The sequence below is a fragment of the Marmota flaviventris genome, chromosome 1 (genome assembly GCF_047511675.1).
Source record: "Marmota flaviventris isolate mMarFla1 chromosome 1, mMarFla1.hap1, whole genome shotgun sequence".
Taxonomy (NCBI): domain Eukaryota; kingdom Metazoa; phylum Chordata; class Mammalia; order Rodentia; family Sciuridae; genus Marmota; species Marmota flaviventris.
Window position 1 is genome coordinate 204,956,615 of NC_092498.1, and position 15,116 is coordinate 204,971,730.

The window sequence follows — 15,116 nt, forward strand, 5'->3', positions numbered from 1 at the left end:
TGCGGAGACCGTTGGCTCATTTGCATGTCCCCGCCTCGCGCGGCGGCGGGTGAGGAGCCTGAGGCGGCGGCGGGGGCGGCTCCGCGCGCAGTGGGCTCGGGGTGAGGCCCGGGCCCCGGCGTCGTCGGTGGGTGGGCCCCGGGGTGGGGGGGCTCGGACTTGGTCCGGGTAGCCCCGGACTACATGATGGCGCCGAGGGCTTGGCCCTCGGGCTTCGTCCGCGGCCCGGTCCTTAGGGGCGGTCGGTGGCCTCCGGGAACCGACTCCCCTTTTCGTCGTCCTCGGAGGCTGGGCGGAGGCGGGCCGTGCTGGAAGGGGTTCACTGGGTCACTTGTTCATTCATTCCACCCGAGCCCGGAGCAGCACCGGCTCGCGGGGCGATAACGGCCACCGGTGCTGCGTTCGGCCCTTTACCTCTTTTAAACTGGTTCAGTCCCCATAGCAACCCCAATATTAGCTGCTCATTCCATAGAAAACCAAGGCGTAGAAAGGTTAGGACACTTGTTTTAAACCCAGGCCACCTGACCCGGAGACCTGGCCATTCGCTATTCAGAGAACAAGGGACACCGGGAAGGGAGTCAAAGGATGGGAAAATGGGGTGATGGTTGTGAAAAAACGACTGTAAGGCAGGTGTGCGTCTTGAAGTTGGAGGTGTCTCTAGGCCAGGACATCTTGATGATTAAGGACGTTGAACTCCTAAATGTTGCTTAATTTTTTTTCCTGCTCCTTCTAAAGGGCTTTGTTTCCACTAATGCTCTAAACAGCAGGTTCAAGTCTGGGCTGTCTGACCTTGGGTGGGTCACTTAGCCTAGGTCTGCCTTTTCCTCTTCTATGTAATGTCATTCATAAAAGGACCCACCTCGTCGGTAGGCTATTGCAAGAAGCAAAAGAGATCGTGCTGGTACCTAGTACACAGCAACCTCTGTCACTAGCTCATTGTCATTTGGTAGAGATTCTTCCACGCACTTCTCCAGAGGCTCTTCTCTCAGGTAGAGTAAGCTCTGGATGCCTCTTGTTGAAATGGGAAAATAGTGGTCACATCTTTCCTATATTTGTGAGGATTGTGTTCCTGTTCTTCTGACCACGTTATACTCTTTTGTGTGTTGAGTTGTGCTATCCTCTAGCAACCCCAAGAAATAGGATTGCTCTGTGTGCCTCTTGTAACCCATTCCAAGGAAATGGGCTCAGACAAGGCTCTTCTTGCTCCTTTTCCTGACACACATGTGAGCCTCACCTGGAGAGAGATCCCCTTAAAAGACTCCAACCTGCCTTTTGAAGTACCATGGCAGGATTATGGATTACTACGTGATTTTTTTTTTCCTTTTGATTTTTTGTTTTGAAACTGAGTATCCCTTAAGTTGCTGAGTTTGGCCTTGAACTTGTGATCCTCCTATCTCAACCTCTCAAATCACTGGGATTACAGGCATGGACCACTGTGCCCAGCACTGCCTGGTGACTAAGGATTGGGTAAAATAGAGCAGGCTCTGTGAGAGAGTTGTTATTCTTAATATGTCTTTTTCTTTCACTATAGGGCAAGGAAATATGGCAGCAAGGCGAATTGCACAAGAGACTTTTGATGCTGTATTACAAGAAAAAGCTAAACGATATCATGTGGACCCCACTGCTGAGACTGTAGGAGAAACTCTTCAGTTTAAAGCTCAAGGTAAATTTTTTTTTTTTTTTGAGAGGGAGTGTAGTATCTAGAGTCTGGGGCAGGATTTCAGTGTCTTAGAGAAGTACAGAATTGCTCTGGTCCTTGCTCTCCTTATTTAAGAGAAAATAATATTTTCACATTGCCCACTGGGCAGCCAAATCATTGTGCAGAAGGTGGTGTTGGCATTAACTGGAGCTTCTTATTAGATACTATGTTTTGAAGAACATAATTTTGGTGCTGTGAATGGTATCCAGGGCCTTACTCATGCTAAGCAAATGCTTTCATTGATCTATGTCTCCAACTCCTAAAGAAGGATTTGGGGGAGGTGGGTACTGGGGTGCATAACCACTGAGCCACATTCCTAGCCCTTTTTATTTTTCATTTTGAGGCTGGGCCTTACTAAGTTGCTTAGGGCCTCATCCTCTGGAGCTGCTGATATTACAGGCTTGTATTGCCACGCCCAGCAAGGATTCTTGAATCAATCTAGTAGCATCCCCTGCCATTCCTGCTCAGGTTTAAGCTCTTACCAGTTCTTGCTTACATTATTGCAATGTCCTGCAGGGTCTGTCTGCTTCTCACTTCATTTCCTTCATATCAGCCCTTAAAATAGTTGCCCCTCAGATCTATTAGTGCCAACCTCCTTAGGCCACTGTCCTGCTTAGGCTCTTGGGGCTCCCCAAGTGCAGTATTATATCTTCTTCAAGTGCAGGAATAGACACTTATCATCTGCAGAGGGGGTCTCTAGCTGCCAGGTGTTGGTTCTGCTTGAAAACATTTCCTTTGAATTCCTTTATCTCAGGTCTGCCTGGTTAATTCTCTCAAGACTGGGCTCACAGGTGCCTTCCCCTAGGAAGCCTAAGCAGGCCTTGAGGTTGATTTTGTTACCATCCCTACTCCAAGAAGTACATGCCCTGGGCCTATTTCCCCTGGGCTGCTCACAGTTATATCCTTAGGGTGAAGAAAAGGCCGCTCCTATTGTTTAAGTCTAAGTCTTTGGGATAGGAATAACAAATGTGCTTTGGACTTGGAGAATTGAAGCTCAGAGGTTTTCTCTAGGTTCTGAGATTTCAGAATTTACAGGGATGTTTGCTGGAGTACCAGCTCAGTGGTAGAGCACTTGCTTAGCACATGTGAGGCATTGGCTTTAATCTTCAGCACCATGTAAAAACAAATAAATAAAGGCACTGTGTCCATCTACAACTAAAAAAATATTTTAAATAAAAATTTGCAGGGACATGGTTGAGGATGTGGCTCAGTGGTAGAGTGTGTTTTTTTTTTTTTTTTATTTAAAGATGGACACAGTATCTTTATTTGTGTTATTTATTTTTTATGTGGTGCTGAGGATCAAACCCAGTACCTCACAAGTATGAGGCAAGCGCTCTACCTCTGAGCTATAACCCCAGCCCCTAGAGTGTGTTCTTAATATGTGTATGATCTTGGTTTCATCCCAGTACTGCCAAAACACAAAGTTATGTGAGATGTACACAAAACCTTTGCAGTTATAAAAGATTGGAACAGTTTAATAAAAAGAGGGATGAAAATCCTCCTAGCTACTTCCTTATCCCTCAGAAGTAACTATTTATGGTGTTTTATACATCCTTCAGTTATTTTAGTGAGATATTATAGTACTCAATACTTTATGTGTTTATATCTGGAGAATTAAATCTTGGTTCTTTATCTATAGACTCAAGCACCAGTACATCTTAGTTACCACAAGAAAGATTGGAGAAGGCTGGTTTTAGCTGAGTGACAGAATACTTGCCTAGCATGTGCAGGGAACTAAGTTTCATCTCCAGTATTTCACCACCCCCTCAAAAAAAAAAAAAAAAAAAAACTATGGAGGATGGGGACTAGAAACACAGCAAGATGATGGTTTTAGAACAAAGTTCATGATTCATTGGTCAGCCTTTCTCTCTCTCTCTCTTTTCTTTTTCTTTTTTTTTTTTTTTGGCAGTACTGGGGATTGAGCCCAGAGGCACTCTACCACTGAGCTATGTCCCAGCCCTTTTCCAGGGTCTCACTAAGTTGCTAGTGCTGGTCTCAAACTTTGGATCCTCCTGCCTCAGCCTCTTGGGTTGCTGGAATTATAGGCATACACCACGCATAGCTGGTCAGCCTTAGTTCTATGTCTCTGCTTTACTCTGAACTCTTCCCATTTCTTATAAACCAGGACATGGAAAATGTGTAGCATCCAGCCACCACTCTCCCTCTAATTCTCCTTCCCTAATTGTGCTATCAATACCATAATCAATGCCTGGATTATTATAGTAGATTCTTTTTTGGAACATTCATGTCCCCTTTTGTCCACTATAATGTATTCCGTGAATAGCAGCCAGTGAGGTTATTCCTCTGCTCAGAACCCTTTGGTGGCTTTTGGTTTCACCCAGAATAAAAATTGAGCCCTATCTAGGGCCTGACTTCTGGATAATCCCTTCCCCCATTGTATCCTATCATAGTGGGTCCATAATTTTGTTGCACTTTAGAATAGTTTGGGAGCCTTTTCAAAATCCTGATGCTCAGGTCAGACTGTATTCTCATTAATTAAATAAGGATGTTTAGGGATGAAGGGCCCCTGCAGACTTCAATGTGCAGCACAGTTTGGGAGCCACCTTTCTATCACTTTGCTTCTGGTTTTCTCTGTTCCCTTTTGCCTGCATTGCCCCCCCCCCCCCCACATTCCATTGCAGGGCTTTATCCTGTCCCCTCTATCTGGAAGCCTTCCTCCTCTTACTGTATTATCTAGCCCCTCATACAGGCTTCTGCTTCTATATACATTGCTGTCAAAGCTGCCCTCTTGGACCAGCCTGTCTAAAAATGATATTTCCTCTTTGCATTCTTGCTTCCTTGAGTTTCATTCTTGACATTTACTTTTACCTGCTATATTTTTGTTTGTTGTCTGGCTCCCTCAACTGGTAAGTGTGGTAGAAGCCTCCTTTCTCTATAGTAACTTTGGTGCTTAGTGCAGTGCCTACACATAATAGGTGCTCAATAAGTGCTTATTGAACTTGGATATAGACTTTTTGTGGCTTCTCAGCCCATCATTACCTCTTGGTGTACTCATACCTGTTTCTCCCTCCCTCCTTCTCTCTCTCTCTCTTCCCCTTTTCATTATTATATATATATTTAACTAGATTGTAGATTGGTTGAAAAATTCAAATATCAGAAAGATAATCCATGAAAAGGCCTAAAGCCGGATGCAGTGACACACACACTATAATCCCAACTACTTACAACACTGAGGCAGGTTCAGGGTCAGCCTGGGCAACTTACTGAGACCTTGTCTCAAAATAAAAAATAAAAAGGACTGGCACCCCTGGGTTCAGTCCTAGTACTGTTTAAAAGAAAGTGTGCCTGAGGCCCACCAATCCCATATACCCATTGTCCATAATTCATTTCTGTGTCTAGCTTCTCAGAGTTCTTTTATGTGTGAATAAGCAACTGTAAATATATGTTTCCACTTTTCTATGCTGTTCACTTTCCATCTTGATGTGGCTTCTTTTCTTCCTTCCTCTCTCCTTGCCTCAGTCTCTGGTTTTTCAGCTCCATAGAGAGGATTAGCCAGGCAGACCTTTGATTTCAACCAGCCTTGGATCAGGTGCTTGTCTTGGGCCTGGTCAACTGTGATGAGCATTGTGTCAGCTAAGGCTTCTACCTCATGGTGGCACTGTGGGCTTATATTTTCCCCTAGGAGGCAGCTAGAGTTGGCAGCCTCTGTAAAATCTGGCTGCTATGAGTTAAAAGTAGAAACACAGAAGTATTTGGTTGCATTAAAGAAGTCCAGGTTTGCCTGGTGTGATGGTGCATGCTTGTAATCCTAGCAGCTTGGTAGGCTGAGGCAGGAGGATCACAAGTTTGAGGCTAGCCTCAGCAATTTACTGAGGCCCTAACAAACTTAGTGAGACCCTGCCTTAAAAAAAAAAATGAAAAAAAAAAAAGGACTGGGGATGTAGGTCAGTGGTAAAGTACCTCTGGATTCAATCCCTAGTACCCACCCCCACCCCACCCCCCAAAAAAAGAAAAGTCCAGGGTAAGATGGGCATAGTGGTATGTGCCTGTAATCCCAGCTACTCAGGTTGAGGCAGGAGGTTTACTTGAGCTCAGGAGTTCAAGGCTAGCCTAGGCAATATAGCAAGACTCTGTCTATTTTTTCTTTTGCCATAATGGGATTGAACCCAAGGATACTTGACCACTGAGCTACATTACCAACCTCTTTCAGTTTTTTATTTTATTTTATTTATTTATTTATTTGCAGGGCTGGGGATTGAACCCAGAGCCTATATGTGCTAGACAGGTACTCTACCGCTGAGACATATCCCTAGCCCCTTTTTTTTTATTTTGAGACAGTCTTGCTAAGTCACCAAGACTGGCCTAAAACTCAATCCTCTTGCCTCAGCCTTCCAAATTACTAGGATTAACAGACACATGCCACTGTGCCCATAAGATCCTGTCCTTAAAAGAAGCAGATACCGGCTAGGTTGGTGGCACACATCTGTAATCCCAGCAACTCAGGAAGCCAAGACAGGATCACAGGTTCAAGGCTAGTCTCAGTGACTTAATAAGACCCTATCTCAAAAAATGAAAGGGCTAGGGATGTAGCTCAGTAGTAAAGTACCCCTGTATTCAATCCTCAGGACCACTTTTTCCCCTCCCCCAAAAAAGTAAGGGCTGGGAATTTTAAATCATCTCTTGATGATTTATGATACCTAATACAATGTAAATGCTGTGGAAATAGTTGCTACACTGTATTGTATAGGGAAGGTGTCAAGGAAAAGGTCTGTACATATTTAGTACAAATGCAGTTTTTCTGGATATTTTCAATCTGAGGTTAGCTAAATCCACAGGTGCAGAACCTGCAAGTATAGAGGACAAACTGCTATCAACCCAGACTTTTGTGTGGGAGTAGTGGGGGAGTACTGGGCATTAATCCCAGGCTCTTGTGCATACTAGGCAAATGCTGTACCACTAAGCTACATTTTGTTTGTTTGTTTAAAGTTGATATTTTTTTTAAGTATATATACCTTTATTTATTTTTATGTGGTGCTGAGGATAGAACCCAGTGCTTCACATGTGCTAGGCAAGTGCTCTACCACTGCCTCACATATGCTAGGCAACTGCTTTACCACTGAGCTACATTTTAAACTTTGACAACACGTCTAAATTTGCAAAAAAATACTCAGGTATAAACACTTCTTGGCTGGTGGTCCATGGGCTTCTGTTTGTAGTCTCTGGTCTAAAGTGCTTTTTTGTTTGTTTCTTTTTTTTTTGGATTATTTATTTCAGATCTCTTAAGGACAGTCCCAAGATCCAGAGCGGATATGTATGATGATGTTCACAGTGACAGCAGATACTCCCTCAGTGGATCTGTAGCTCACTCTCGAGATGCTGGGAGAGAAGGCCTGAGAAGTGATGTGTTTCCAGGACCCTCCTTCAGATCAAGCAACCCTTCCATTGGTGATGACAACTACTTTCGGAAAGAATGTGGTCGGGATCTAGAATTTGCCCATGTTGACACCCGGGACCAGGTCTTTGGCCACCGGAAATTGGGGCATTTCCATTCTCAAGACTGGAAATTTGCACTCCGTGGCTCTTGGGAGCAAGACTTTGGCCGCCCAGTTTCCCAAGAATCCTCCTGGTCACAAGAGTATAGTTTTGGTCCTTCTGCTGTGTTGGGGGACTTGGCCTCCTCCAGGCTGATCGAGAAAGAGTGTTTGGAAAAAGAGAGTCAAGATTATGATGTGGACCATCCAGGGGAGGCTGACTCTGTTTCCAGAAGCACTGGTCAAGTTCAGGCCAGAAGCCGAGCTCTAAACATCATTGATCAGGAAGGCACCCTTCTAGGAAAGGGGGACACTCAGGGCCTGCTTACAGCAAAGGGTGGTGTTGGGAAACTTGTCACACTAAGAGGTGTGACCACAAAAAAAGTACCCGTTATAAATCGTATTACTTCCAAAACTCAGGGCACTAACCAAATCCAGAAAGCCACCCCAAGTCCTGATGTGACCCTGGGGACAAACCTAAGGACAGAAGACATCCAGTTCCCCACTCAGAAGATCCCTTTGGGGCTTGATCTAAAGAACATTCGGTTCCCTAGAAGAAAGATGAGCTTTGACGTTATAGATAAGTCTGATGTGTTTTCAAGATTTGGGATAGAAATAATTAAATGGGCAGGATTCCATACTATAAAAGATGATGTTAAATTTTCCCAACTTTTCCAGACTCTCTTTGAACTTGAAACTGAAACCTGTGCTAAAATGCTTGCCTCATTCAAATGCTCCTTAAAACCAGAGCACAGAGATTTTTGCTTTTTTACTATCAAATTTTTAAAGCACTCTGCTTTGAAAACACCCAGAGTTGATAATGAATTTTTAAACATGCTTTTAGACAAAGGTGCTGTGAAGACCAAAAATTGCTTTTTTGAAATCATAAAGCCCTTTGACAAATACATAATGAGGCTTCAAGACCGACTTCTGAAGAGTGTTACACCCTTGCTCATGGCCTGCAATGCCTATGAGCTCAGTGTCAAGATGAAGACCCTAACTAACCCTCTGGACTTGGCTATTGCCCTAGAGACCACCAATTCTCTCTGCCGGAAATCTTTAGCCCTTTTGGGACAGACATTCTCATTGGCTTCTTCTTTCCGGCAAGAGAAAATCTTAGAAGCTGTTGGCCTCCAAGATATAGCTCCCTCTCCTGCTTCCTTTCCAAACTTCGAGGACTCCACTTTGTTTGGGAGAGAGTATATAGACCATCTGAAAGCATGGCTGATCGCCAGTGGGTGTCCCTTACAGGTCAAGAAGACTGAAGCAGAGCCAGCACGAGATGAGGAGAAAATGATTGCTCCTATGAAACCAGAAATTCAGGCCAGGGCTCCAAGTGGTCTGAATGATGGTGAGGAAAGCAGTGGAAGTTTCTATGTGTTGTGGCTTATTTTCCTGATTTTTGATAATGTCTCGTATTCTCTTTGAGATTTTTACACAGCAGTTCTTTAGTTAACTAAAACCAGTCAGGATTTTAGTAGAAAATCACACTGGCCAATACACATGTCTGCCATTCTGTGAATGTGTGTTAAGAATCTTCTACCACATAAGCCCTTAAAAATTTTGGGATCATAGATCTCTTTGACATTCTCATGGAAAGCTGTGGCCCTTGCCAGGACAAAAGGACATGTATATTTACATAAATTTTACCTATACTTTTTCATCAGAGATCAAAATTAAGATCCCCTGTTCAACATGCCCACCTTCCCCCAGGTATTACAAACAAAAAACCGCTAGATGCCATCTCTAAGGAGTCCCTGGCTTCAGAGGTAAGGAGATCTCAAAATACAGTCACTCCTGTGCTAGGTTGAAAGGGTCACAGTAGAGGCCCCAGCCCAGCCTGGGGAATCGGGGAGGCTGTGGTTGAGTTGTGTTGAAGGATGCACAAGGACCAGTTAGGGTATTTCAGTTGGTGGCAGCACCTTTCCTCCACCCAACTTCCTTTTCTAGATTTGTGTGTGTGTGTGTGGTGTTGGCAGTTGAACCCAGGGCCTTGTGCATGTGAGGCAAGCACTCTACCAACTGAACTGTATCCCCAGCCCTCTTTTCTAAATTTGCCAAAGGTACTTAAGTTTTCTTAATTACACTTGATAACCAGTAGTTAATGTAGTGACCAAGAAATAGGAATAGAAATGACTATTTGCTTTCCATCTTCCCTCTTCTTACTCCCAGAATGGATGCTCTCACTGCTCAGAGGTCATAAGCATGTATCCATGTTCTCTTGGCTACTGTGACCAGTGAGAAAGCACTTTGACCCTGACATGGTTTTCAGTTTTCATTGTCCTCAGCCCAGTGGGGACTTTCATTTGTACCTGATTTTTTTTCCAGTTCCATACCACCCTCATGAAGCCCTGATTGCATGAGGCAATGGATAAGTCCTACCATGTGTGGGTAGTCACAGCTACTCCTAGAGAGGGAACCTGAGGTAGTGGGTTCAGGACTGAAGCATTACCCTCTCTCAACCCTAAAATGCTGAATGGAAAGTCAGTGTAATAGGGTTACTAAAGAATATAGCAGAAAGGAAGGGTCATCTATAACCTAACTAAAAGTGGCTCACCACCCACTTGTGGTAATTTTGCAGCTGCACACATGCTGGAGGTAAATGTTACCATCTGCTCTTTTATACGATTGTCTCTGCAGCGTTTGCTACATCATGCTGACCTGATGAAAATTATTGCACCTTTGGCTTGATGTCAAACTCATGGAGCCTTTTACTAGAGGTTTCTGAAGCCAAACAGTGGTGGGGTCACATGTAATTGGCATCCACCAGCCTTGGCTGTCTGCATGCACATCTGGATAGCCAATGAGAGGGACCATATCACAGGAATTGCTGAATAGCATCAGACAGTGTCACTGCCCAACGTTGCACCTGTTCTTGTTGGAAATGCTGAGATGACATCTTTCATTGAATGTGTTGATTATTAATTATTTTTATTTTAATCCTTCCTTCAAAGTATATGTTCTCAGTGGTAGGGTTGCTGGGCCAAAGCTGTGGCCCTGTTCTGGCCATTTCATGGTCAGCCTAGCTAGAAATGACCAAATTTGCAGCAATCCACAAATTTCATTTGCCTATAAAAGCTTTTGGTTTGTACTTCATATTCTTTTGTAAAATAAGCAGTTTTAAAACGAGAGCCAACAAAGAAGAAAATGCAGTTTCATAAGGGAAGTATTTTGCAATAACATGACAGTTGAAGGATTTATCCTGTGCGAGGAGCACACAGTAATGTTTAAAATAAGCCCAGCAATATATCTAAAAAGAACAAATAAAAAAATATGTAGACTCACTTGGGCCCTGGAGTTCAGGGCCACTTAGGAAACAGCAAGTTCCCATTTCCAAAAAAAAAAAAAAAAATATATATATATATATAAGCCCAAAGAGGCTGGGAGTACCACTCTGTGGTGGAACACTTACCTAGCATGTAGAAGGGTCTGGGTTTGATCCCCAGTGCCACAACCAAATTCAAAGCTCCAACGCAAAGACAGCATTGTGCAGTCATTTACAGAACAAACTGGGAAACCACTCCAGTTCAAGGGTAACTTTAATTGAATGACTGAACAAATAGACCATTCTGTGCTATTAAAACTACAAATATCAGGAAGCTAAACAATCATTATTTGAAGAAGCAAGCTATTCTGCATTGCTGATAGCACTGTAAATTTACAGAGTCATATTGGAAGAAGCTTACACTTTAAAAAATGATTTACTTTTCATTTGGCATGCTCACACACACACACACACACACAGGATTTTAGCCTAAGGATGGCTGCTTTACATCCCCATCCCCTTGTTTTTAATTTTGAGAGGGTCTTACTAAGTTGCCAAGGCTGACCTAAACTTGTGGTCCTCCCACCTCAGCCTCTTTAGTAGTTGGGATTACAGGTATGCGCCACCACACCCAGCCTAACAAATAGTTTTTGTGAACTAACTTGGGGCCATTGACTTGTTTTTTGGGGTTTTGTTGTTGTTTTGGTGCTGGAGATGGAACCCGGAGCCTTGTGCAAGCTAGGCAAATGCTCTACCATTGAGTTACCTGACTTTTTTTTTTTTTTTTTAATTAGGGAATTTTTCTTTGTGAACTTATTTTTTTCCTCTTACAAAACACATATGTGTTCCACTCTCACAGTACTGGGGATTGAACCCAGGGTCTTATACATGCTAGGCAAACAGTCTACCACTGAGCTATTCTCCCCATCACTTTTTAAAATTTATTTTGATACAGGATCTTCCTAAGTTGCCCAGGCTGGCCTTGTACTTGATTCACATTGCCTGCACTTTTTTTTTTTTACTTGTAGTTGGACATAATACCTTATTTTAATCTATCATGTGCTAGGCAAGCATTCTGCTGAACCACAACCCCAGCCCCTGTGCCTGTACTTTTAAGAATATTTTATGTCTTTACAGCTCTACTTTAATATTATGGACATTCAAGTTAAGTGATACATAAACAATAGTAGGGAATTACTATATATCCTTTCGTATTCTAGACTGTGTGCATAAATTGATCCATACAGTTGTTAAGTCTGTGACATTTCACTTCTAGTAGTTATGCTGTTGTATCATTTGGGGAGGACTTCTTGTACATTGGTTTCTAGAATAAAATACCAATTTTATCTTTACAAAGCTGATGTCTTATGTATGAGGATTTCAGTTTCTGGTGCCTGCTTAGGTTTCAGACGAAGCCCTGTGACTCACTGTCCTGGTCTTTCCAGGACACACATGGTCTAGTGTGTTTCTCAGAAAAGCCATTCTCTATGTTCCAGCAGTTCCCCAGCGAGCAGATCACAAGGTGGTGGACACCATTGACCAGCTTGTCACACGCATTGTGGAAGGCACCCTCTCTCCCAAAGAGAGATCTGTTCTCAAGGAAGACCCTGCTTACTGGTAAGTCTTTAAACGTTGACCCTACAGACCCCTCCCACATTGTGTTCTGCTGGTGTTGAAAGAAGCAGCTGAGATGTCTGTTTTGAACAGCATTGTTGTTCAATGGAAAGAACACGGGGCTGGGTCAGATTCACATGGGTTTAGCAAGCCACAGCTCTGCTGAGACCAGCCATGGGGCCTTTTCTTGTCTATGAATGAAACCTAGAGTTCCTGTTTTAAGGGTACAGTGAGATATGTGTGTGTCAAGAGCACATAATGGGATAAATAATGTCATAGCATTTTGCAATTTATTTCTATTTATGACACTATCCTCTCCTTTTGCCTTACTGCTGCTCCTTAGGCTTAGAACAGTTTTTTAACATTATGAATGGATTATATGATAAATATAATACTTGCTCATTAGAGGAAGTACCAAAGAATAGAATGTAGAAGGAGCCCACCTCTGTGCTGACTGACATCCATTGATGTAACCATGGGTTACATCTCAGTAAACACCCAATAAACATGTTGGAAGTTGAAAATATCACAGATGATTGGGTGCAGTGGTGCACACTCCAAACACCTAACCTCCCAAACATTACAGCCTAGTAACATAGGACACTATAGAGTGTCAGCTGTTCCCTTCATTATCCTGTGGCTGACTGGGAACTGGCTTACTGCTGTGCCCAGCATTATGAGTATTGCACAACATATCACTAGCCTGGGAAAAGATCCAAATTCAAAATTTGAAATCTGATTTCTTAATGCTTATCACTTTTGCACCATTGTGTATTTAAAGGCCAATTTAGTGAGACCCTGTCTCAAAATAAAAAGAATGATAGAGTGTCCTTGTGTTCAATCCCAGCCCACTCCCCACCCCACCCACTAGCCTGCAAAAAAAAAAAAGATAGGGGGTTTTGCTCAGTGGTCAGGTCAGATGAGTCCCTGGGTCTGATCTCCAGCACCACAAAAAAGAGAAAAAAATATACAGAGGCACCTTTTAGAAGTAATTTGAGAAACTGAAAATCACTGCCTTCAAGGTATGGAGCAGACATGGGAATAGGTCATGACAGTAACATTTTGCTTTTCATTATATGTTCAATTATTTTTCTGATAAACTAATACAAGTACCACTTGGAAGAATTCATGCACACACACCAGAAACATAAGCTTGACAATTTTTCATTTTTTATACCACTTTCCTTCCATGTATAATCTCCAGATAATTCTGCCTAAAGGAGTTTAAGGGTCATAACATTTCTAGGACCAGCTTTTGAATTTGTCCTTCATCAGAATCTAGTCTATCAACCAACCACTAAGACAGACCTTCTTCCTTTTTCTTTTTTTTTTTTTTAATTTTCTTCTTCCTTTTTTCCTTTCTTTTTATTTTTTTCTTTATTTGACAGGACTATGATTTAACCCAGGGGTGCTCTACCACCGAGTTACATCACCAGCTCTTTCTTTTTGAATAGGGTCTCAACAAGTTGCACAGGCTGGCCTTGAACCTGTGTTCCTCCTACCTCAGTTCCTGAGTAGCTAGGATTAGAGTCATGAACCACCATACCTAGCTATTTCTAAGGTCATAGATTTCACTTTCAGCACCCCTAAGAGGTTCTTTTAATGGCCAGTTCCTGTTTCATGGATATAATATATACCTTTATCCTCCTTAGAACTATTCATTACATATACATATTTTTAGACTAAATCTCCTGGTTTAGTCTAAAAATATGTATAGGCATGCTTAACCACTGAGCCACATCCCCAACCCTTTTTAAATATTTTATTTAGATACAGGGTCTCACTAAGTTGCTTAGGGCCTCTCTAAGTTGTTGAGGCTGGCTGTGAACTCACAATCCTCCTGCCTTAGCCTCCTGAGCCGTGGGGATTACAGGAATGCGCCATCCTGCCCGGCTCCTCTTTCTCATAGTAACTTTCTTCACCAGTGTTAGCTCTGTTTGTTGAGATTGGTGCCTCTCCTTCATGTTGAGTTTTGGTGCCTCTCCTTATGTTGGTTTTCCTTAACTATTAGATCCCTAGTTCAATATTTATTTCTGATTTTACACCCTACCCTGAATTAAGGATTGTAGCAGATCTGCCTCAAAAAATAGTTTATAAGTATTCAACCAGCTAGTGTTTATTGGTAATATGCATAGAATAATACAAAGTATACAGGGGCCTAAGTGTTTATTTAATTAAAAAATATTTTCTGGGTACAGTGGCATGTGCTTATGTTCCAGCTACTCAGGAGTCTGAGGCAGAAGGATTGAACCTGGGGTGCTTTACCACTGAGCTACATCCTTGGTCCTTTTAATTTTTATTTTGAGACAGGATCTCACTAAACTGAGGCTAGCCTTGAATTTATGATCCTCCTGCCTCAACTTTTTGAGTCACTGGGATTATAGACATGTGCCACTATGCCTATAATTCTTAAATTTAAAAACAGTAACAAAAAAAAATCAATTCATGATACTGGGACAATTAGGTTATTTGGGGATTTTTAACTTTTAAATTATATGCTTATCTCACTCAATACATGAGGTCATGCCCATCCTGTATTTCTGTTGCTCTTTCTTGACTTATTACAAATGGGATTTTGCTTGCTCTCCTCTCAGCATTTGTTTGCAGAATTCTTTTTGAGGAATTTCTTTCTTTTCATTTTTTTTCTTTCTTTCTTTTTTTTTTTTTTTGTTATTTTGAGATAGAGTCTTGCTAAGTGCCCCAGGTTGGTGTCAAACTTGTGATACTCCTGCCTCAGCCTCCCAACTAGCTGGGATTATAGGCATGTATCACCACAACCAGCTTGTTTGAGGAATTCTTAGCCTCTGATCAGAGAATTCCCTTGTTGTTAGGTCTCAAATCAATTACAGTCATCCTTCAATATCCACAAGGGACTGGTTCCAAGATCCCACATGCATACCAAAATCTGGGAAGATTGAGTCCCTCGTATACAATGGTGTATTTGCGTGGTATCTGTACACATCTTCCCATATACTTTAAATCATTTTTAAATGACTTTTAATGTCTAATGCAGTATAAATGCTGTGCACATAGTTGTCATATTCTG

At 42.4% G+C, this 15,116-nt stretch overlaps 1 protein-coding gene across 7 annotated transcripts in view; it reads left to right on the forward strand.

Moving 5' to 3' along the window:
* Positions 1 to 15,116, forward strand: part of Sugp2 (SURP and G-patch domain containing 2) — a 32,501-nt gene that overhangs the window by 293 nt on the left and 17,092 nt on the right. For 5 of the 7 annotated variants that reach the window (XR_011704142.1, XR_011704144.1, XR_011704143.1 and 2 more), the window contains exons 2-4: positions 1,532 to 1,663; positions 6,935 to 8,542; positions 11,953 to 12,073. Coding sequence is in view for 1 of the 7 variants with exons in the window: in XM_071600824.1 (XP_071456925.1) it covers positions 1,532 to 1,663; positions 6,935 to 8,542; positions 11,953 to 12,073 (1,861 nt within the window). In the remaining 6 variants the exon portion in view is untranslated. Of the gene's footprint in view, positions 1 to 30; positions 102 to 1,531; positions 1,664 to 6,934; positions 8,543 to 11,952; positions 12,074 to 15,116 lie in introns of those variants that run through there. The other 2 variants (XR_011704148.1, XR_011704147.1) reach the window with 2 other exon arrangements.